The sequence below is a fragment of the Adiantum capillus-veneris genome, chromosome 29 (genome assembly GCF_014529385.1).
Source record: "Adiantum capillus-veneris isolate H3 chromosome 29, ASM1452938v2, whole genome shotgun sequence".
In the NCBI taxonomy this organism is placed as follows: domain Eukaryota; kingdom Viridiplantae; phylum Streptophyta; class Polypodiopsida; order Polypodiales; family Pteridaceae; genus Adiantum; species Adiantum capillus-veneris.
Genome location: NC_140959.1, coordinates 131,517,507 through 131,539,630, shown reverse-complemented (window position 1 = coordinate 131,539,630; position 22,124 = coordinate 131,517,507). Strand labels below are relative to the sequence as shown.

Sequence of the window (22,124 nt, the reverse complement as noted above, 5' to 3'; positions counted from 1 at the left end):
TCTAGCTTGGTAGCTCGGGGTATGTCACCAATGGCAACATCAAGTTTGCAATGGGTCAGAAGGTTTGCCTACACAAGTCTCACCCTCCAAGCCGCTAATCAGGCTCCATTTTGCTGGAGTGTGGGAGAAACCCAATCAGTTGTTACATCGCTCAAAGGCTCCTGCAGTACAAAATACCATGCAAAAGAAGATTGAGTGAGTGCTTATCAAGTTCGAAATTGAAATTGGATGCCAAAGTGTCATAAACTCACTCACAAGAGTTTTTTGGATCCATGAAACCCTTTCGTAGATGGTATACATCAGCAAGTACTATGAGATGTACTAGGACTTCCCCAACACTTATGAGTTGTGCCATTCTTGTGTCAGAGAGTGAGTCAAAACTGTGTCAAACTCAAAATTTAATCAAATATTAGGTACCATTTTTCATTAAAAAAGCATTTATTTGTGGTGGTATTTCTTATCTAGTGGAAAGGAGACAAGTGGTTCGAGTGGCTGAACAAAAATTGGGTGGCTGCCTTGCTTTGTCCAGTAGCAATGGATATGATTCGCTCGAGACCTCGGGATCTCGAAGCCTGTGTATGACTAGATCTCTGTGACTCCAAGTGACATTTGGAATCACCCTGCTCATAATCTGACACGCCACCTTCATGCTCACTCCTTTCACTCTAAAACTCCTCCAAGAACTTTGGAAAATCATTGATGACTGGTCGTTCTCTCATCTTACCTTTTTTAGTCTGTCCACTACAGTTTTTGGGCTTCGACGTCCCTTGGTCGTGCTAGGGGAAATGGCATCGGTGGGAGGGTTATTGATGGTGACACTTCTGATTTTTCCCTTACCCTTAACCTTATTGTGCAATGCTGCAAGTCCAAAAAAAAGTGAGGACACTATATCAAACCAGACACATTAATTGAACAAGAAAACACTACTTACCACTGTATGCTTCAGCTTCGTCTTCGAGAAATTCTCCATCCGCATAGTCCAAAAACTATGGACACTCTCTCCATGTTTCCTTACCATGGAGCTTATCTTTCCAATTGTGGGGATAGAGAGTGCTCTCCTCTCTCCCAAACTCCATCCACGCATCGCTAGGATGCTTGGGATATGGATAGTGAAGACCTATCTTAAGGGCGTCCAACCACCATCTACAAATAACAAGAGGAATAACTCCATCATTCAAAACACACAATTTTAATATTGTATCCTTATAAAATTGTATAGTTCAATAAGTGTATAGCAAGTGTCTGACAGTACATGCAAAATACGGCTCCTCCTGTTTGTTGTGTGTTGCTCGTATGGCTTGCTTCAAGTGCACAAAAGCCTTGCAAAAGTTCTTTTGTCAAACAGCTTGCAGTGCCTTGCGAAGAGACATTGTTACGGCGTTAGCCGCACATGCGGTCCTGCGGTCCTCTGAAGATCTGGACACTGCGGATCAGGAGTCATGCGGTATGCGGCGGCCGTAACGGCAGTTCTTCACGGGATATCATGGGACATGAGCGGTTGTATATGGAGGGGCATACCTGTCTTTTGATGTATCTTAACCAATCTCTATGATATTCATGGAATCTACTATTATAACTATGAGTGTGGATTATACATGAATGAAGCAAGAGGAATTGTGTGCCTGTGTACTGTGTACTTCCTTCTCTTGTCATTCTATATGTGGATGTTCACATATATGTAGTTGCGGGTAATCATTCCCGTAATGCCTATTGCTCCTGTGTGGGCAATAGCCATTACATCTGGCGACCACGATGCGTGATGGACGGCCTACGATGAATATGCATGCGCACTAGGTCGCAGTGTCCGCCTGACCCTGTGGTTCCAATTGTAGGAAGACGACGGAGGAGAGGCGGTTCAGATGAATTTATTTTTTCTTCACCGCAGATTGAGAAATCTGTATCTCCATCACCAAGCCTGGTGCATGGTAGGCGGTTGCGGCGAGCGAGACGTACTCCGCGTAGTCAGTCATGTCCTCCTATCATACGTTCACCCTCACCCACACAGGTTGCTCCACCACCGTCTCCGGTAAGCAGTTCGGGAGTATCTCCGCCACTGTCTCCACCTCCTAGTGCTCGTCAGCTTTTCCCGAGAGGAGGAGGAACAGTTGGGCAAGGGGTGATGGATCATCCTCATATTAAGTATAGTCGGTTTCGAGGTCTTTCGAGTGAAGACCCTGATGCACATTTGCGCCAATTCAATAAAGCTTATGGCTTGAATCATCCTGGGGTGGTGATTCCTCTCCATCAACAATCAGTGTTTGAATATACACTCTCAGGGAAAGCTGCGAAATGGTTGTCCGAATACCCTGATGATCATTTCCAGACATATGCCGATGGATCCATAGCATTTCTGCGAAGGTTTCGAACGGAAAAGACAGTCCCTCAACATTTGGAGAAGCTTTGAACGCTTCGATAGAAGTCAGTGCCAGTGGCGGATTACGCTGCAAAATTTTGGATGCTTTTGCAGAGGGTACCTCAGGCACAAAGGCCGGCAGCCGAAGTGCTGAATGATTATTTTTTGCGGAGGCTCGATAAGGATCTCAGAACGGCTATGGCAACAGTGGATAAGGTAACTACTCCACTGGATAATGTCATCGCTAGGGCGGTAGTAGTAGTAGGAGAGGCTTTAGAGGATACAGAATCTCCAAAGAAGTCAAAGAAAAAAGACAACAAGAAATCTCATCGCAAGTTGCAAGACAGTGGCAGTGATAGTTCGGAGTCGGAATCCGCAGTATCAGATTCCTCGGACTCAGGCAACAGCGATTCGAGGAAAGAATCGGAAGAGACACCGCGGAAAAAATCCCAGCGTCACGGGAAAGGTGTTTCATCCGGATCGTCGGAATCAGCTATGGTGACTAAAAGTTTGAAGGAACTATGGTGTACCCAATGTCGGAATCCGGGCCATGCTGCTCAGGAGTGCGCAATGAATCAGAAGTGGTGTGCAATTTGCACGACCAATACTCATAATACAATGGAATGTTATTTCAATGGCCGGGGTCGTCGGAGTCGAGGGGACTCTTCTACATGGCAACAACCACAGATAGGGAAGGGACACGAGCCTGTTGTGGTGATGGCTCATGCTCATACATCCGAGACGCCTGTGCAAGGTCCAGTAGGAGGACGGGGTCAAGGGGGAGAACGAGGTCGCGGAAGAGGTGGCCGAGATCCTAATCGCCCCAAGACATGCCTTTTCTGTTTGGGGGAGGGACACTGGCAATCTGAGTGTACTGAAGCTATGGAATACAATCGGAAAAAGCAAGAACGCGCTGCAGGGAGACAACCTAGTGTGGATATGGTTCAGATTGAAGGACTGGAGCAGTCTGATCCAGTGGTTTCATTAATCACACGTTCGGGTGAAAATGTGGTTTCAACTCCCGATGTGAAAATTCCGGATTGGACGGTTCAGGAAGAAGTGCGGAAAAAAACTGTGTCCTGGTTGCCACAATCCGCACCATCAGTGAAGACAGCAGGACCATCGACATCAACTATACCATCGATTGTGGGCCTGAAAAAAAGGAAAGAAAAGCTGGAAATAAGAATGATATTAAAGAATAGGAGGATTGGAATTTAGTTTGGCAAGAGGTCCTCATGTCACCAATTCAAGTACCTCTGGGTTCATTGCTGAAATTGGTCCCGAATTTCCATAATGCATTGCTGCGACAAATGACCACTGAGCTGAGGGAAGTCGCCATTGGGAAAGTTGAAAGCAAGGAGGATGATTCAATCCCGTTGGCTGCGAATAGGATCACGGATACCCTCATTCCGGAGCTTTCAGTTCGATACCATGGAACATACATTGACAAGGTACTATTGGATGGTGGAGCGGGAGTAAACATTATCACCCAAGCAGCTTGTGAGCGTTTTGGTCTCAGTGATTGGGAGCCTGCACTCTTTGTAGTTCGCATGGCAGATCAAAGAAGAGTGCAGCCAGTGGGTTTACTTCGGGGCATTGTTTTGGATGTGGCGGGTTTATCCTTTGTTGTTTCCTTAGTAGTCTTGAATATTGAAGATCATAATCAGGATTATCACATTATCTTGGGGAGACCCTGGTTACGACAAGCGAGGGTAAAACATAATTGGGAAGCATGCAGACAGCCAGTTCAGGCAGCATGGTCGGTGATAGCCGAAACAGTCAATATGGTGGAAGGATTAGAAGAGGATGAAGAGGAACAATTTCTCAAAGCTAATCCGGATTTGGTTTCTTTATATCTTGCGGATATTTCTCTGATTCCAAAAGGGAATTCGATGGGGATTTCAGGTACTCCAGCAGGAATAGGGGAGCAACAACAGGTGCTTCCAAGTCCTGGATCATTGGAGGAAGTGATTCAGCAAGAACGAGCGTTTGAGGCGCAAATGAATTAGAGAAGATGAATTAGAGAAGGTTTTTCTTGGGGAGCAAGCAAAGTCGCAGCCTATATACATTAATAAGCGACTGGAGGCGAGTTTTAGAGATGATTTGATCAAGTTACTGACCGAGTTTAAGGATGTTTTCGCATGAGAATATGCGGATATGCAGGGATTGGATCCTAAGTTTTATCAGCATACGATCAATCTGAAACCGGATGCGGTGCCAGTGAAGCAGCACTCATACAGGATGAATCCGAATGTGGCAAAGCAAGTTAAGATGGAAATTGATCGCCTGTTGGAAGTGGGTTTTATTACCCCTATTGATAATCCGGAGTGGATTTCTCCAATTGTGGTAGTACCAAAGAAAAATAAGTAAATTCGAATTTGTGTGGATTACCGGAAATTGAATGCAGCTACTATTCCAAATCCTTTTCCTCTTCCGTTTTTGGATTCCATTTTGGATGATGTAGCAGGACACGAGATGTATACTTTTTTGGATGGATTTAGTGGATATAATCAAATCCGAATGGCATTGCGGGATCACCCAAAAACATCTTTTATTACCGCATGGGGTGTGTTTGCCTGCACAGTGATGTGGTTTGGATTGCGGAATGCGCCTTCCACTTTTCAAAGGGATATGTTTCAAATTTTTGGTCCTTATTTGATGGATTTTATGAGAATTTTTCTGGATGATCTCAGTGTTTTTGGAGCGAAATTGGAGCATTTGAAGCAATTACAGTTATGCTTTATGAAATGCAGAGAGGTGAAATTCAGTTTGAATCCTTTAAAGTGTGCATTTGCGGTTCGCAGTGGCAGGCTACTGGGGCATATCATTTCTAAAGATGGTATTTCTGTGGATCCGGATAAAATTTCCGCAATTATGGAAGCACCTGCACCGCGGAACCAGAAACAGTGCCAGATTTTCCTAAGACAAGCTCGTTGGCATGGGAGGCATTTGCGGTTTGTCGCGCATTTGGCAATTCCGATCACTCGGGCAGCTCATGCTATAGATTTTGAATGGACAAAGGAATGTGACTTGGCTTTTTGGAGATTAAAACTTCAGCTATCCAAAGCTCCGATTATGCTTGCACCGAATTGGGGTCAGGATTTTCATGTGTTTGTGAATGCTTCGGATCATGCTATTGGCAGTGTGCTGATGCAGGAACAAAGTCAAGGATAGTTCCGACCTGTCTATTATGCCAGTAGACGATTATCATCCGCAGAAAGAAATTATTCCGTAACCAAAAGGGAATGTTTAGGGATGATTTATTCAATAAAGAAATTCTGGCACTATCTGTTGGGCTGACGTTTTTTCTTCCATGTGGACCATTCGGCTCTTTTATACCTGGTAAGGCAACAGAATTTGACGAGAAGATTGGCTAGATGGGTGCTTTTGCTTTAGGAATTTGACTTTGAGGTCATACATTGGCCAGGGGCCCAGCATGCAGTGGCTGACTACCTATCTAGGTTAGATTTCGGAGAACCTCCGACGGGTGTAGCTGATCAATTTCCGGATGCGTCTCTGTTTCTAACAGGAGTAACTGCAGAGGATTTCCATATTGCTCACATAGCTGGTAAGCACAATCAAGTTGCCGATGCACTTTCACGACGACCAAAAGTTAATGCGGTGTCTATAGCTACTCACAATGATCTATCCTCTATGATAGATGAGTATGCTACTGATCCTAACTTTAGAGACATAATGTCAGCCCTTGCTTTGGGGAAGAAAGAGGAACCATTCACCTTGCAGGATGGTTATCTTCTCCACGGCAATAGGCTATGTGTTACCCATTCCCTTCGTGAGAAGGTTATGTATGAATCCCATGCTCCTCCATATGCAGGGCATAGAGGTATTCAACCTACTCTCCGAGGAGTAGAGACGTATTTCTATTGGCCTACCATGAAAGTGGACATACAAGAGTATGTTTGAAAATGTGTAGTATGCCAAAAGACCAAGTATGATAGAGGGAAGCAACCTGGATTACTCCAGCCATTGCCTATTCCAAATTCACCATGGGAGAGTATATCCATGGATTTCATCTTTGGATTACCCAAGTCTATCCATGGGAATACAGGAATATGGACAATAGTCGACAGGTTTAGCAAGCAAGCACATTTTATTCTTGTCAAAAAGACTATTAAGGCACATCAAATGGCAACTCTCTTCATATCTCAGATTTTCAAACATCGTGGATTACCCACATCCATCGTGTCAGATAGAGATCCTAGAATGACCAGTAATTTCTGGAAAGGTCTCTTTGAAAATCTAGGAACAAGATTGAATTTCTCTTCGGCCTATCACCCACAAACGGATGGCCAAAGTGAGATAGCCAATCTTACGATACTCGATCTACTCAAGACTTATGTTACCGAAGTAGATCAACGCTCACAATGGGAAAAGTATTTACCGCTAGTAGAGTATGCCTACAATAATACTGTACATACTTCTACGGGCAAAGCACCTTTCGAGATCATAGAAGGAAGACCTAAAAGTCCCTTGCTACTGAAAGTACATGGGAAGATCTTCGCCGCCGATGAGTATAGCCGTGACCTACAAGAATCTTTTCAAAAGATTAGGGAGGCTATAGCCATCTCTCAACAAAGGCAAAAAGCTGCTGTTGATAAGCACAGAAGAGCCTTAATGTTCAAAGAAAATGATTGGGTCTTACTCAAGTTTCCTAAGGCTCGATTAAGGAAAACGACGGGCAAAAATCCTACGGGCCATCAAAAGTATTATGCTAAACTAGCAAAAAGATACTATGGTCCTTTCCAAATCTTGAAGCCTATCAATGAGACGGCTTATCAACTCAAGTTGCCCAACCATTGGCTTATACACAATGCCTTTCATGTAAGCTTACTTAAGCCCTACAAAGGAGAGCCACCAATTGAACCAATTATTGAAGACCCTCCCGAAGTTGAAGACCAAGAAGAGGTGCTACAACCCGAAGCTATCCTTCGGCATGAAGACAAGGTACTACGACATGGTAAGATTATCCGACGGTATCTTATTAAGTTCAAAAATTATCCTTTTGAAGATGCTAAATGGATGCAAGGAGTACAACTTAAGGATAGTATGAACCTTGTCAATGCTTACAATGCTACATTAGAGTAAGCAAATGTACAAATTTCTTTTAAATAACTCATGTTTTTGTCTTATATGACTAGTCCTCTTTTTAATTGTACACAAATTTAACTAGTATGCATGCTTAGAATCATGTTTGTGATGACGACGTCTCTCAAACACCAAGTAGAATTTGTCACTCTACTTTGGGAGAATGAAATGGACTAAAGAGCAGACATGCTTGCGGGAGCTATGTCTCCCAAGCACCAAATGGATTAGTCATCCATCTTGGAAAGATGTCGTAGGGTAAAAAGGGATCCTTTACCCGCTAAGTACGATTGACTAATGACTAAGACTTTATCTCTTCTACCTCATAGTCGAGGACGACTGTGATTTCAAGAGAGAGGTAATGTCATAAAATCTAATATCTAACTAACCCAAATGATTTTCTCATATTAAATTGATCACTTAATGTGGGAGAATAAACGGGAACAAGTGTTAAGATATAGGTATGTGCTTTTAGATCTATCTCAACACGGGGCCAATGTAAAGGGGCCCAAAAGGGAGATGGTCTATCACAGAGCAAGGCTAACCAATGGAGCATAAGACCTTAGGGTTAGCTTCATTGAAGACCTCCAATAAATGTGTGTAAAAGTCCTTTTGACCTTAAGTAAGCTAGGGCTGAGCTTGAGGTGGGTGAGCTTGAGGTGGGAACCCGGCCCAAGCTCGAGGTGCTTGTCCTGCTTGAGGTGCTTGTCATGCTTGAGGTGTTTTTCATGCTTGAGGTGCTTGATTAAGATGCTTGAGGTGCTTGACTGGCTCCATGCTTGAGGTGCTTGACTTGCTGCATGATTAAGGTACTTGAGGTGCCTTGAGAAGCTTGCCTGAGATGCTTGTGGGAACACCCCCTAGTTCAAGTGCTTTGTCATGCTTGATGAGTAAGGTGCTTGATCACCTAAAGTCAAAATCATTCCTACAAGAGGGGGGGCGAGCCCTTTTCCTAGGAGCTAGAGAGAGAACACCCACTCACACACACAAGGGAAGCCCCAACTTGAAGAGGCAGCAAGGACACATGTCAGGCCCCTACCCATGTTACCTTCATGTGTTGCTTGAAGCCTATTGGCTAAGCTTCAAAGGGGTCCAATGATAAATTACATGAATTATCTAATTGTTTTAGCATTTATCAAGTCCTCTCTCTCAAAGGGGAAAGGGGGACACTTGTCCCAAGGCTACCCATGTTGCTTGTAATGGCTCCTGCTTGTGATTGGCTAGGCCTGGAGGGGTCCAATGAGCTTCAGGCATGAGCTACAAGGGGGGGTCGACCCAAGCAAGCTAGGGGGGTGCCTAGGGGGTATACTCACCCACACACACTCACAATCACTCTCATTGTGTGCTATGCAAAGTGCAAGAGCTCCCTCTCCAAGCAAGTAGAGGTTGAGAGCCTACACCAACACTCTTGGCTATGGAGTGCAAATCCAACCAAGAGCCATGCTTCAATGCTTAAGCTTGCCATCTCCTTCTTCTTCATTACTATGCTATTATGTATGCTAGCAACAAGAGTATGATAAGTGAGGAACTAATTCTTTCTCTTACGAAATGTTTCTTCTTCCTCTTCCCTACCCTCATTCCCTGCTAGCTCTCTCCACCTTCGAAGGTGTTTGAGGTCTTGGGACTGAGGCTTGGGATAGTTAAAGCTTTCTTCAAGTTTATGTTATGTTTGTGGTGCATGAAGCCTTCCATCTTCATGGCATCACCTAGGTCACAAGGAACACAAAGACTGTATTGTAACAAGTCTCTCTTTATGGGAGAAATCATAATACAAATGCCTATTGGAGGGGGGACCGGCTCCACATAAATCCGGTCCTCAATTGTTGTCATGTTCTCTAAACTCTCTCTCTTGCAAAAGTATTGTCTATGCCAAGTTAACTAATTGCTATGATTATGTTGCTATCTTCAATTATGTCTACCCGCTATGCTCACAAAATCATTTCTTGAAAGTACTCTCATTAAATTCCGCTATTCTCAAATTGAATAGGCAAATTCCATTACAAGTGTCCTGTTGTTCACTCCTCAAACTTAAAGTCATAGGGAGTAGCTCCTCTTGAAAGATGGACTACCATCCTCATCACTACGATAAATTTGAGCTAAAAGCCTTTCTAGCTCATTGCATATTCGGTCCAACTCCCCGATCCTATCGGCATAAGTCATCTTGCATTATAGCATTCTTCCTCCCCAGCTCTTTCCTCTTCCATTTGCTTTCCTGACTCCTTCCATCTACATCTCCGTCGAACAATTCCCTATTCCTTTGGCACATCTGTCTCAACTTAAACATTGCATCTCAGATCGCCATACATTGCATTCTCGATCCTCTTCTCTCGCATCATTTTGTGTAGGCATCACCCACCTGCTCTAGTTGTCAACATTCACAAAAAAAAACGACGCGTGGTTTTTTCAAAGCAAAACGTTGCAACCTCAACATTAAACCATGGCTTTGAAGAGGCCATCTTATCCAAGCTCTGATACCAAACGTTAGGGTCCTTGTGCATCTACAACCAGACGAACTCAAAACAATGACAAGGGCTCCTCCCAAGCCATGGTGTAACTCTATGGCTGGGTCTATAGTTGTCAGCAACAACTGGAAATCCGACACAAAATACTAGAAGGCGCGAGAAGATCTCATAGCCTCAGCTCACGGAGCCAAGTGGGGATCTACAACCAAAACAAAGTGCAACCAGGAGCTCTCTAGCTCGTACCAAGTACTTTGCAAATGCCATACATGGAAGGGGTTTGATGCCCTGCACAAAAGTCCAACAAGTTGCCTCAAAATCCCCAAATGCAATAGCATGCTCTGGCTCTGCGGAGTCTAGGCGGATTCACTATCAATAGCCCTCTGAGGCCCCCAAAAACCTGCTCGCAAAACCCTATAGTAACCAACCTTGCCGTGCACTCACTTCTCTACCAAATGACCACGTCAACCCCCAACGCGAGGGTGCGAAACCACAATCCACTGCGAACACCACAACTCAATTCAAATAAGAGTAAGGGACCAACGTGTCTTGTTCCTCTGAACCAACCCTTTGAACTTGCTCATCGATGAATGCCGTCATTATCAAAAACAAGCTTGAGCTCTTGGCTGTGTGATTTGGCATGAGGGCAATGTCCTAGATCTTGCCAAGTGGCCACCTGTCAGCTCAAGAATCTGAAAAACCATATTAGGCTTACCAAGTAAAGAAGAGGAACAACACAAAATTAGCAGTGGGACGGTCGACATGATAGTAGAAGAGAATGCCACAATCCATACATCGATGGGGCAGAAATTGCAGCTAAATCTAAATGCTTACTTTTGTGTATGCCGGTCAAAGGCCATTCCCTTTGAGGCCTTGGAAAATGTTTCCTACTTCTCACTCTTCTTGGCAAGGTCGATGATGAACTTTGCTAACACTTTGTGAGAACCATGGATGATGACTTCCAAATATGTGCAAAGTTGAGAAACAAGGGACCTCTAAAGCTTTTAACTCAACTTCGCCCATCTGCATGCTTGGGGGAGACCATTATCTATCGGAGGGCTTTCTTGACCAGAGCCTAGAGCAGGGTTTTTGACTCTAACGTTACACATGGTATTTTGTTTGCAAAGCTGGCACTTATCATGATGTAGTCGATTTTGGATCCATTTGTTTTGATCAAGGGCTCAAGAAACCTTAGGCTCACCAAGTAAGGATGAAATTAAAGTAAATTAAAGAATTTTCCCTTCGGAGAATTTCCTTTAAAGAGTGCTCGACGAAGGCAGTCTGACCCTCTGAGGCTTTGTTCTACTATTCCTCTGCAGTAATCAAATCAGAAGTGAGAAGAGGGAGAGAGAGAAAATGACTACATCAACACGCTCGCCCCTGCGATGGCAAATGCCTTCTTCTAGGGCGAAGGGCACTCTGAACAGTGCAGCTTGCGGGCGGTTGCGGCATCTGCAAGCGGTGGCGACATGGGCCTCTGCACAAGTGCCATCCCTCGGGGCCTTCCTCGGTTCGCACCTCGCTTCCACTTCCCAGCTCCTCGGCGCTTCACCTCCTCCCTCTCCCCATTTCACCTGTCAAAGGTATGTAGCATATCCATGTTTTCTTTATGGTCTGTAGAAACGTACTGCAATTAATGTTGATCCAAATTGCGTCTCATCGCATACATGCAACATGGTAATGTGCTTTTCCAGAAGATGATGCAATTGTTACTGGTACATACATGGGCCAAAGGGCTTGTTCGGAAAAAAAAAGAAACACTCATTTTTGTGTGATTTTCTTGCTCAGCCTTACAGCCAAAGCTATGGTGGGTGCACTCACATAGGCAAATCGTTTCATACTGATAAACCAAATTACTGTAGTACGAAGAAGAGGGAAATACAACGCAGTAGAAGATGGGCTGCCCTTGTTACAGTCACAAGTCTGTGCAATAGGACTCTTTTATTTTGTTGGTATGATCTACTTGCTCATCTCTTATAGCCAAAGCCATGGAGAGTGCACTATACAGAGGCAGAGCAAGCTCTCTTATGTATAGAAAGTTTAGAGTGAATGTTACCTGTCACTTGTATCTTCAACAGTATACTTGCATTTCAAAGTGAATGTTACCTGTCACTTGTATCTTCAACAGTTTACTTGCATTTCCCTTTGATTTGAAAGGGGAGGAAGCTTGCAAGTTTACGCATGAAAGTAACAAGAAAACTTCAGAATGCGAAGGCGTGAAAAAATAATTCTGGTATGTGCAGATGTGTGCATCTCTGTAGGTATCACATGCTTTAATACGAGGCACAGGAGATAGAAATGCAAGATGTCCGTACAAGAGACCAATAAGAATTTCTGAATGTTGTAGGACACCGCCCTAAATTGACAAATTAATCGCAACTACATTCAAGGTCGGAGCATGGCTCATCAAAGTGTAGTGAAGCATAGTTCTCTTTTGACTCATTGTTGGAGCATTCTACTCAGTTGTTTTGTTCCATGAGGTTCTCATAGCTTTATTCTCCAACCAGGTGTGAATCAATTCTCCAGGTTGGAATAAACTGCTCCATCCGTGTAAGAAGCAGGAAAAGGAAGAAGCAAAGGTCAGCGAGTAAGGAAACCTCTCCTCCAGTCAACTGCATCTTATACTATTGCCAATACTGTGCTTTTGAAAACATGAACATAGGCACGCCAAAGGCTTATGTCAAAACAAAGCTTAGTGAAATGGCTGCCCGCCACAAGCTGTCAGAACTAAGCAAAAGTAATGTAGAAAAGAAGGCAAAAACTTCTAACAAGGAGTTAATGACTGCTACGAAAGTGTTATCGATAGAGGGCGCAGGTAGTTCTGGCAAGAAAACAAAGAGGAAGGGCTGGCTATCATTGAAGGAGTTGGCTGCATCTCCAGGCTTATCATCCACTAGTATCAGGCCTGTTGTAGTGAAGTCTACCATCTCTACTCTGACACCACCACGGATGAAGAACTTGGATTCTGTCAAATTGATGCCCATGTTTTCCCAAATGGAGTCCATGGCTGCGACTCCTGTCTCAAGCATTAAAGGTACAAGAAATTTGGTTGCCTGTGATTAAAATTCTTGTTTTATAGAACAATGACCTTTAGGTGCACATTATCGATAAGCACTGACATCAAATTCTTTTTTGTGTTTAGAACAATGCCCTACGGGTGTCAACAGCACTAAAGCCAACTTTGAATTGGAGCAATGCAATACATCTGCAGGTGAAATAAGCTCAGAGAAGGCTTCAGACTTGGTACATCTTCTTCGAGATCGGGAAACATCCCCTAAGAAGTCTTCTTTATTCACCGCCAAGCTGATGTGTCTCAATGCATCACGTCACCAGCAGCAAAGAGGACTGTCAGATTCTTCAGGAGAAGCGCTAAATTCCAGACATTGTGTGGAGTGTGTTCACCCCATTAACAACATTAAAGGTAAGACTGTAAGCTGTCAAAGGGACCTCCATTGATAGGTGATTTGATTACAGCAGAGTACTAATGAAATTTTGGTTCCATTTGTATCAGAAGAACAAACTTCACAGGCTCCCAACTCTCAGAGAAAGTTAGGGCAGAGTGGTGTTGCAATGGAGGTGGAGAATAAGGAGCAGCTGAGCATTAACCCAGCGGCTGCAAATGCTATCATACTGGACGAGCTTACTGTCACCCTTTCCGACTCAAAGCACAATAATCTGACATCTGCAACACTAGACAACTCCTATATAGTTTCACAAATAAGGAGTGCAAGCGTACCTGATGTGCCCACGGGTGGGGGTGCTTTGAAGTTGTTGCAATCATTTTCCGAAAAAGAGCAGGGGGTTTTGACGTTCGAGAAACCTGCCAAATTATTTTCTAGGTGGCAAGATGATGTCAACAAGCTTCAAGACAAAAGTGGAAACAAAGTGCAGTTACCATTTAAAAAAAGAGAATTTGATGATGACAACAGATCACAGAAAGTTGCAAAAAAGCAGAAGCCAATGGTACCCACTGGTTATATAGACATGACAAGAGGCAAAGTAACCACCAATCTTGTACTTGGAAGGGAGTTCCAGTCAAAGATGAAACCATTGTTTCGGAGAATGGGTCGTCATTGGTTCACAAAATGTAGATCGAGGACAATCAAGTGGCGGCTTATATGAAGCAAAACCAGTCGCTTATAAGGGGACAAAGACATACCTCGCTTCTCTATTGCTATGAGAGGCCCTTGTTATTGCGATGTCAGATGCGAGCACACTCTTCAGCTCATCTGCATCAATGCGGTATCTTTTTGTCAGTCTTGCTTTTCTATGCATCAGCATTTTGTTAAACTGTACTATCAAAATAGTGATATTAAGGTTGGAAACTACATGCCTGCCCTGGAATAGAGGCGGGCAGGGTGTTTGCTCTGTATATACAAGGCTTATAACAAGTCAATGAGAGGCAGATCATTGCGGGAATCTGTTTCAGTTTCTTTAACAGAGACAATTTGTAGAGGCTTGTCTCTTGTGCATCAATGTTGCGGGTTCTAATCACAGTGGACATAAATCTTCTTACTAATGGTATTCATGGCATTGCAACGATTGGTTGTGCTTGAAGTTATGTTGGTGGCATATTTTCTGTTCTATGAAAATCGATTCACCATTTGGTTTGCCTGTTTAATTGTGACATTAGAGGTAGGTAGGGTTTGTTCTTTGAGCTGTCTTGTGGATTAACAAAGGAAATAGAAGCCCCTTTTCCGAGTATGGCAACCTACCACATTTTCCACAGCTTCTGGTGGCATAAGAGCTGAATAGTGGAGGGATACTATGTGCACCTCAGAAACATCTCCAATGTAGAGGACCTTTGAACTCCTTTCCTCCAAGTCAGATGGCCTCCATTTGGGAGGCTTATATGGGGATGCTTGTGGCCTTTTTGGCATGCTTAATGCTATGGAGGTCTCTCTATAAGTATAACACTTTTGCCAATGAGTCTACCATGACATGGGGATCAAAGCTAAGCACAACTACTCTTTTTTCCATTCTTTCTCAATGGAATGATTTTTTAAGTTAAAACATTTTATTGATTGCATGTTATTGTTTGCGTTAAAAAAGACTAGCACTTGAACAAAGAACATGTAGAAAACAATATATAATCTTTGGAATTTTGTCATTAACCACCAATATGTGCTTATAGTGTGTTGCCTTGAGCCCACTTCAATGATGATAACGGACGGCTTCTTCCCATTTGGGCGATAACTCATGAATGCTGTTTCATACCTACAGCATTGGGGTCGATCGTTTGAAGTGCTTGTAATGGACTGATGAGCAATCCAGAAATGGCTTGATAATAGCACTATCCCTCTCCCTCTCTAAATTTTGTGCAGTACTAAGAGGGTAATGATGTTCACAATGGTAAAAAAGCACTATTACATCGTTCTCGAGAAGCATGTAGGGCGTGTGGCTGATTGGCAAGGTAGAAGGAGCGGAGGCTCGGGGGGCGCCCCCAAAAAGTTGTGCTGCCCCTACAACCTTATCCATGCAATATTGACTCCCTCACTCAATAACCTCTCTTGCCTAGGTCTAGCCTCATGCAAGTCTTTGCCTCCAATGCAGCTTGAGCTTCCCTCTAGGGTTCAAGGATCAGGTTAAAATGATTAAAAAACGTTTGTTCTCATGTCCATGGGTAGATGGCAGTTTAGAGGAGAATATGCCCAAATTGATGTCCATCAACCTTAGCCATGCTAGTCACATGCTAGTCAATGTGTGCTACTGAAAGGTGTACTCAATTCTACTAGTAGCTTCTTGTTGACTACATGCACCCAATGAGATGTTTTAGAGAAGTGAGAATTATGCCCAAATTGATGGCCATCAACCTTAGCCATTCTAGTTGATGTGTGCTACTGGAAGGTATACTCATTGATTCTACTAAATAGCTTCTTGTCAGACTCTAGCCACCCAATCAGTGAGATTCTCGCACATGCACATACCTTTGATTTTGCGGGGGTAGTAATGCTAGCCAATCAAATAAAGAAACTCAAAGATCTTGTCATTTGATACTTTTGAAAGCAACACTTTTCTGTAAGTATTCATTTGGATAGTAGAAAGCCAAACTTAAGAAAGATTGCAATAGAATGCTTCCACAATGGAAAAGCAAGTGGAGGCTATGGGAGGGGCTGTGAGCCCACTCTAGAGGCCAATGAATTGAAACATTCTCAAGACATTTTTCTTATCATAGCATCCCAAAAAGCAAAAAACTTGTGGCACACCAACATGGCTACATGCTCTGTGAGGCTAGTCATGCTACCAAAGGTAGCGTTTGATGGTTTCCAATGAAGAAAGCATACAAAAATTAGTAATTATGATAGAACTCATCATGATCTATTGGATTAATAAAAAACCAACCAAGCTCCTCAATCATTCCTCCAAGCTCATTTATGAAACGGCCATGCTCAAGCTCATTGCAAAGGCTTTGATTAGATTTTAATGGTTTACACCTCAAACAAGTGCGAAATGGTTAGATAGGTAAAGATCCTTTAGGATTATGATTGTAACCTACAATATTATAAAGGGTGATAATGTAATAGAAAGGTGCTTTAAGTGGCTAAAAACCAACCAAGCTCCTCAATCATTCCTCCAAAGCTCATTTATGAAACGGCCATGCTCAAGCTCATTGCAAAGGCTTTGATTAGATTTTAATGGTTTACACCTCAAACAAGTGCGAAATGGTTAGATAGGTAAAGATCCTTTAGGATTATGATTGTAACCTACAATATTATAAAGGGTGATAATGTAATAGAAAGGTGCTTTAAGTGGTTGATATCAAAATATGTAAGTGTAGCACCTGAGTTCACCTGAAGGTGTGTTTTATATTTCAAAGAGCTACAAAAATACATGTACAAGAGGGGGGTTAAAATGGAACTTTTTAATAAGTTATAGGTTTATGAAAGAAAAGGGGCCCTTTAATCCATGGTGAAGTACGTGTGAAAGGTTTTATACATACCTCTTGAATGTACATACTATAGGTATTTTTGAAAGCCCCCCCCCCCCCCCCCCCCCCCCCCCCTCCTTCTTGGCCTTAAGCAGGGTTTGGTGGTGCAAAAAAAGGATCAATTTTAGCTCCATCTTACGTGAATTATGGTGTCAAGGTGGTTTGGAGTTGTTGGAAATAGGGTTGCAGGGAAACACACACAGCTTGCAAAAGACTAAGAAGCTCAAGGCACGCAAGAAAGAGTATTATTGCTTAGTGCACAATGAAAGTAGCCCTAGAGTGAGGGAAAAAACCTCTTATTGAGGGAAGAAATTCCCTGGCGGTCCTAAGTGCGTTCACACACATCACTGCCACATGTATATGGTAACAAATCCCTCATGGGCGTGATGCGATGAACGAGATCACCGAGTATAGGGAAGTGCCGTGCCTTGAGGACATGATCAGTCCACAAAGGGGAATAAGCCCAAAGCTTGCAGAAAGCTTCAAACTTATCCACGAGACAATGCCTTTGTGAAAAGATCTACAAGGTTGTCATGTGTTGGCACATAAGCAAAGATGATCTCTCCTGCTGAGAGTCTCTCCTTGACATAGTGATAATGCACCTCAATGTGCTTTGTGCGAGCATGAAAAACTGGCTTCCTTGCTCGGGGGGTTCACTATGTGTAAAACTACCATATCACGTGCGTTCAAGACATATTTGTAAAACCCTTTATTTGTGAATTTTGTTAAGAATATAACGTACCCTTTTCTTTTAAAATCTGTAAGTTTTTTTTCAAATTTGAAAACATAATGCCCTTCTGTATATATATTTTTGTAAGTTTCAAGACTTTAAATACCTTTCTATTGAACTCACGTGATAGGTTACATTTTTATTAGGTGATCTCCCCGGGCTTCCTTGCAACTGCCAACGTGCTTTGAATGTTAGTATAGATGATGTTGGTAGTGTCTTGTCCAACACCTAAATCATCCATAAGGCGTCTGGGCCATACACACTCAACCGTAGATCTGAAGATTGCCCTGTACTTAGCCTCACAACTGGAAGTGACCACAATAGGTTTCTTCTTGCTCAACCATGATATGCATGAACTACCGAGCATGAAACAAAAATCACTCATGGACACTCACGTGTCATAACAACTAGCTCAATTTGAGTTCAAAAAATCATATAAATATGGCCACAATGATCCCCCCTTTGAATAAAACAACACAAGTTTAAAGTGCCACAAGTAGCGAAAGATCCTCTCGACAACCTGCCAATGCTTAGACCCTGGGCTATGCATAAATTTGATAAGCTGTGAGAGTGCAAATTGAATATTTGGCCTAGTGTTGCATACATATATAAGGTATCCAATAGCAGGTTGGTAAAGAGTGACATCGGCATCATGAAGACTCAACGTCAAACTTGTTTCTAGGGGATTGGCAATAGTTTTGCAATCCTCAAGTCCAAACTTACATAGCAATGTCTCTATTAACTTGTTTGACACAAGGCAATACCACCATCACACTAGTTAAATTGTATGCCCAAGTAATGATGCAACAACCCCAAATCTTTAATCTTGAAAGTAGCATTCAAATCAGCCTTAAAGTCATCACACTTTACATACAAAGTGCTTTCTGGTGGACTGTTACAAAAACCTCATTTAACCAAATGAGTGTCAGCTTTCTCATACCAAGCAGAAGGAGATTGCTTCAACCCATACAAATGTTTCTTACATTTGCACACTTATCTTCCTATTACCATATACATGTGGTAGTGATGTGTGTGAACACAGTAGGACCGCCAGGGCATTTTTTCCTCTTTAGGAGTTTTTTCCCCCGAGCATTGTATATACGCCCATCACTCTAGGGCTATCCATCTTTCCATTGCACACTAAGTAACACACTCTCTATTTTGTGCCTTGAGCTTCCTTCATCTTCTCCAAACTGTGTGCATTTCTCTGCAACCCTAATTCCAACAATTTGTATCAGAGCAGGTTACGTCCTCTCGAGCTTAGTCGCCAGTTGCTCCAGCACACGCCTGCTCACTTTCTCCGATTACAGTGAAGTTTGGCGAGCTTTCATAGGTCGACAAATATTTCAAGATAACTTGTAGAGCTAGGTCTACTTAGATTTCTCATTCGGGCTCATTTCGACCTCCGTTTCCACTACAGGCAGGTCTGCACAAGCAATTTTGTCATTTTGTGCATAATTTCTGTGAGTGTTGTTTTCTCCATAACAGGTGCCTTACATACTTCTACGGTTTGTGCTATATAGCACGTGTTGTTCCCCCTCCGCTTCTCCTATTTTTGGGCAGTTTTCACTGCAGGTGCAGCATTTACCATGGCTGGCAACAACACAGATGTCTTTAAGATGTTTACTGCCGAGGACAGGTTGGATGGGGAAAATTACCCTATGTGGGCTTATATGATTCAACACGTTCTTATGTCAAAGGGCATCTGGAATATTGTGCAGGGCATTGATGTACGTCCTGGTTCTAAGGATGTAGGCGATGTTGAGGATGTTGCAAGTCTTGCTGCTATTAGAGTTGTTTTGCCTACGGCAGAACAAGCTCGTTGGGATGTAAAGGATGCGCAGGCTCATGCATTGATTGCGTTCTTTGTGAAGCGCACCATTGTTCCTCACATCCGTTCAGCAAAATCTGCAAAACAGGCTTGGGATATTCTAGCAGGTCTTTATGCAAGCTGCAATGAGGCTAAAATTTCTTTGCTACGTAAAGATCTAAAGTCGAAGATTATGCATGAGGAAGATGATATGGACACTTTTCTTGCTGGTGTCAAGGATATCAATGAGCACTTTATTTCTTCAAGTGAAGTCATTTCAGATAGTTCCCTTGTGTAGAATGTTCTTGATGCCTTACCAGATTCTTACCAGACTTTTGCTAGTACTTGGAGACCTCTGACCCAAAAAAAAACAGGACTAGATAGCGTGCACTTGAACAAGATTTTATTGCTTCTCAAAGAAAGGATGGCATTGCAACCACTTCTTATGGTTTTGCTGCGAGTGGAAAAACATGTGTTCCTAAAGCTTCTAATGGCAGCAATTCGCCTGAAAATTCTGGTGATAAGGGCAAAAAAAAGATGCGTTGCCATTATTGTAAAGCTAATGATCACTTGATCAAGCAGTGTCCTAAGTTGAAGGCCAAAGAGGCTAAGAAGAAAGAGGGTGGTTCCATTGCAAATGCTGGTTCCACTACAAATGCAGCCATTGTTGAGTCTTCTGTGAAAGGAGACTGTGTTGCTGATGTTGATGCAGAATGGGCTTTTAGTGTAGAGTGAACTTACAATCCTGCTGTCCATGATGCATGCTTGTCAGTTGCTGCACATTCACATGTGTGGTATTTCGACAGTGGTGCTACAAAGCACATTACCTCACATCATGAATTGTTCACCTCTCTCGAGTCTGTCCCTCATGGGAATTCAGTCACTTGTGCCAACAATGCCTCTTATCCGGTTCATGGAGTTGGAAAGATTGTGCTTACTACTGCAAATGGCAATTCTTTCACACTTGTTGATGCACTTTATGTACCTGGGAGTAAGAAGAATCTCTTGTCTGTATCCGCACTTGCTAGACTTGGACTTGTAGTCAAATTTGTGGATGACAGATGTACAGTTCATGATCTCAGTTTTGGTGCTAAAATTGTTGCATCTGGCCTTTTGTGCCGTGGGCTTTATAAGCTCACTTTGTATGACAAGTGTGGAAATGTTTTTGCAAATGCTGTTGCGGATTCAAGGGCTATTTCAGATGCAAAACTTTGGCATGCATGTTTTGGTCATCTGAATTTTGCCAGTTTGTTGCGTTAGCAGAAAGCTGATATGGTTGCTTCTTTGCTGCCTCTTGAAGCACCTATCAAACATGTTTGTGAAGGCTGTATTCTCGGTAAAATGCAGTGTTCTAAGTCTCCAAAGGATGGTTCAGTTAGGGCCACATGAAAGTTGCAGCTTGTGCATAGTGATGTTTGTGGGTCCATGCAAACTCCGTCCTTGGGAAATTACTTGTACTTCGTGACTTTCATTGATGATTACTCCAGGCATGCATGGGTATTTCCGCTTAAAGCGAAGTCCGAAGTTTTTATGTGCTTCAAACAATTTTTGGCTATGGCTGAAAATGTCTGGAAATGTACTATGTGCACCCTCCGTTCCGAGTATATGTCTCATGAATTCAATTCATTTCTGGCTAGTCATGGGATAAAACACCACTGTAAAGTGCCTTGTACACCTTAGCAAAATGGTGTTGCTGAGAGGAAAAACAGGTCACTTACGAAAATGGCACGATGTATGGTCAAAAGTCAAGCTTTGCCGCATTGTTTTTGGCTTGAGGCCATCATGTGTGCCACTTATGTATTAAACAGGTGTCCTACGAAAGCTTTGCAATCTATTACTCCATATGAAGCATGGCATGATAGAAAGCCTTCTATTGAGCACATGCGTGTTTTTGACTGGTTGGCATATGCTTTGGTGCCACAAACACATCGCAGAAAATTGGATGATAAGGCTGTCAAATGTATTTTTGTTGGTTATAGTGTTGAAAGCAAAGGTTACAAGTTGTATCATCCGCAAACAAAATGTATTCTGGCTTCACGGGATGTAGTGTTTGTGGAAGATTCTGTTCAGCCCTTGCTGTCATGTACTAGAGACAGTAAGGGACAGTAATGTAAGCTCACAAGAGATTTATGACACTTTGTTGCCTCTTTTCAGTGGGTGAAAATATGAATGTAAGTTTCAATGAGGCAAATGTACAGCCTATGGGGGTTTCTGAAAATGTTATAGATAAGCCTATCATTGATGGAGATGTACATGTACTTGATGAGGAAAGGGCTGAAAATGAGCAAGCTAGAGGTATGCCAAAGTGGCTGCTGCACACTTTGCGTGTCAGTAAATTGGATGCACCTTTGTCTAGTCGTACTCGTTTAGGCTCTCGCCATGCATCTTATGCACCAGATTGTTATGCTTTGGCTGTGTCTAGCTTACACGATGTTGAGGAACCTCTATCTTTTGATGAAGCACAAAATTTAGAAAATTGGATGGCTATCATGCAATCAGAATATGATGCACTTATATAAAATGACACATGAAATTTATGTGATTTGCCTCCTAGCAAAAAGGCCATTGGTACGAAGTGGGTTTACAAGTTGAAACGCAAGACGGATGGTGAGATCGATCGCCATAAGGCTCGACTTGTTGCAAAGGGTTATGCACAACACAAAGGCATAGATTATGAAGAGACTTTTGCTCCCACTTGTCGTATGACTACTGTGTGTTTTCTATATGCATTGGCAGCTCAT

The 22,124-nt window shown here is 42.9% G+C and overlaps 1 protein-coding gene across 2 annotated transcripts; it reads left to right on the top strand.

Moving 5' to 3' along the window:
- Positions 1–11,195: 11,195 nt before the first annotated feature.
- LOC147419931 (uncharacterized) lies at positions 11,196–14,457 on the top strand. 2 transcript variants are annotated; one of them, XM_086505929.1, is made up of 5 exons: positions 11,223–11,498; positions 11,704–11,867; positions 12,423–12,949; positions 13,058–13,336; positions 13,427–14,457. In XM_086505929.1, the coding sequence occupies exons 1-5, from the start codon at positions 11,385–11,387 to the stop codon at positions 14,035–14,037; spliced, it is 1,695 nt and encodes a 564-aa protein (XP_086362055.1). In that variant the 5' UTR covers positions 11,223–11,384; the 3' UTR covers positions 14,038–14,457. The 2 variants fall into 2 exon arrangements, with proteins under 2 accessions (XP_086362056.1, XP_086362055.1); XM_086505930.1 differs by lacking the exon at positions 11,704–11,867 and having other exon boundaries at positions 11,196–11,498.
- Positions 14,458–22,124: the final 7,667 nt, after the last annotated feature.

Bases quoted from the DNA above. Each gene is read 5' to 3' on its own strand.
- LOC147419931 (XM_086505929.1), top strand. From the start codon at position 11,385: ATGGGCCTCTGCACAAGTGCCATCCCTCGGGGCCTTCCTCGGTTCGCA. The intron at 11,499-11,703 runs GTATGTAGCATA...TTTCTTGCTCAG, and splicing joins CCCCATTTCACCTGTCAAAG to CCTTACAGCCAAAGCTATGG. The intron at 11,868-12,422 runs GTATGATCTACT...TTCTCCAACCAG, and splicing joins AGGACTCTTTTATTTTGTTG to GTGTGAATCAATTCTCCAGG.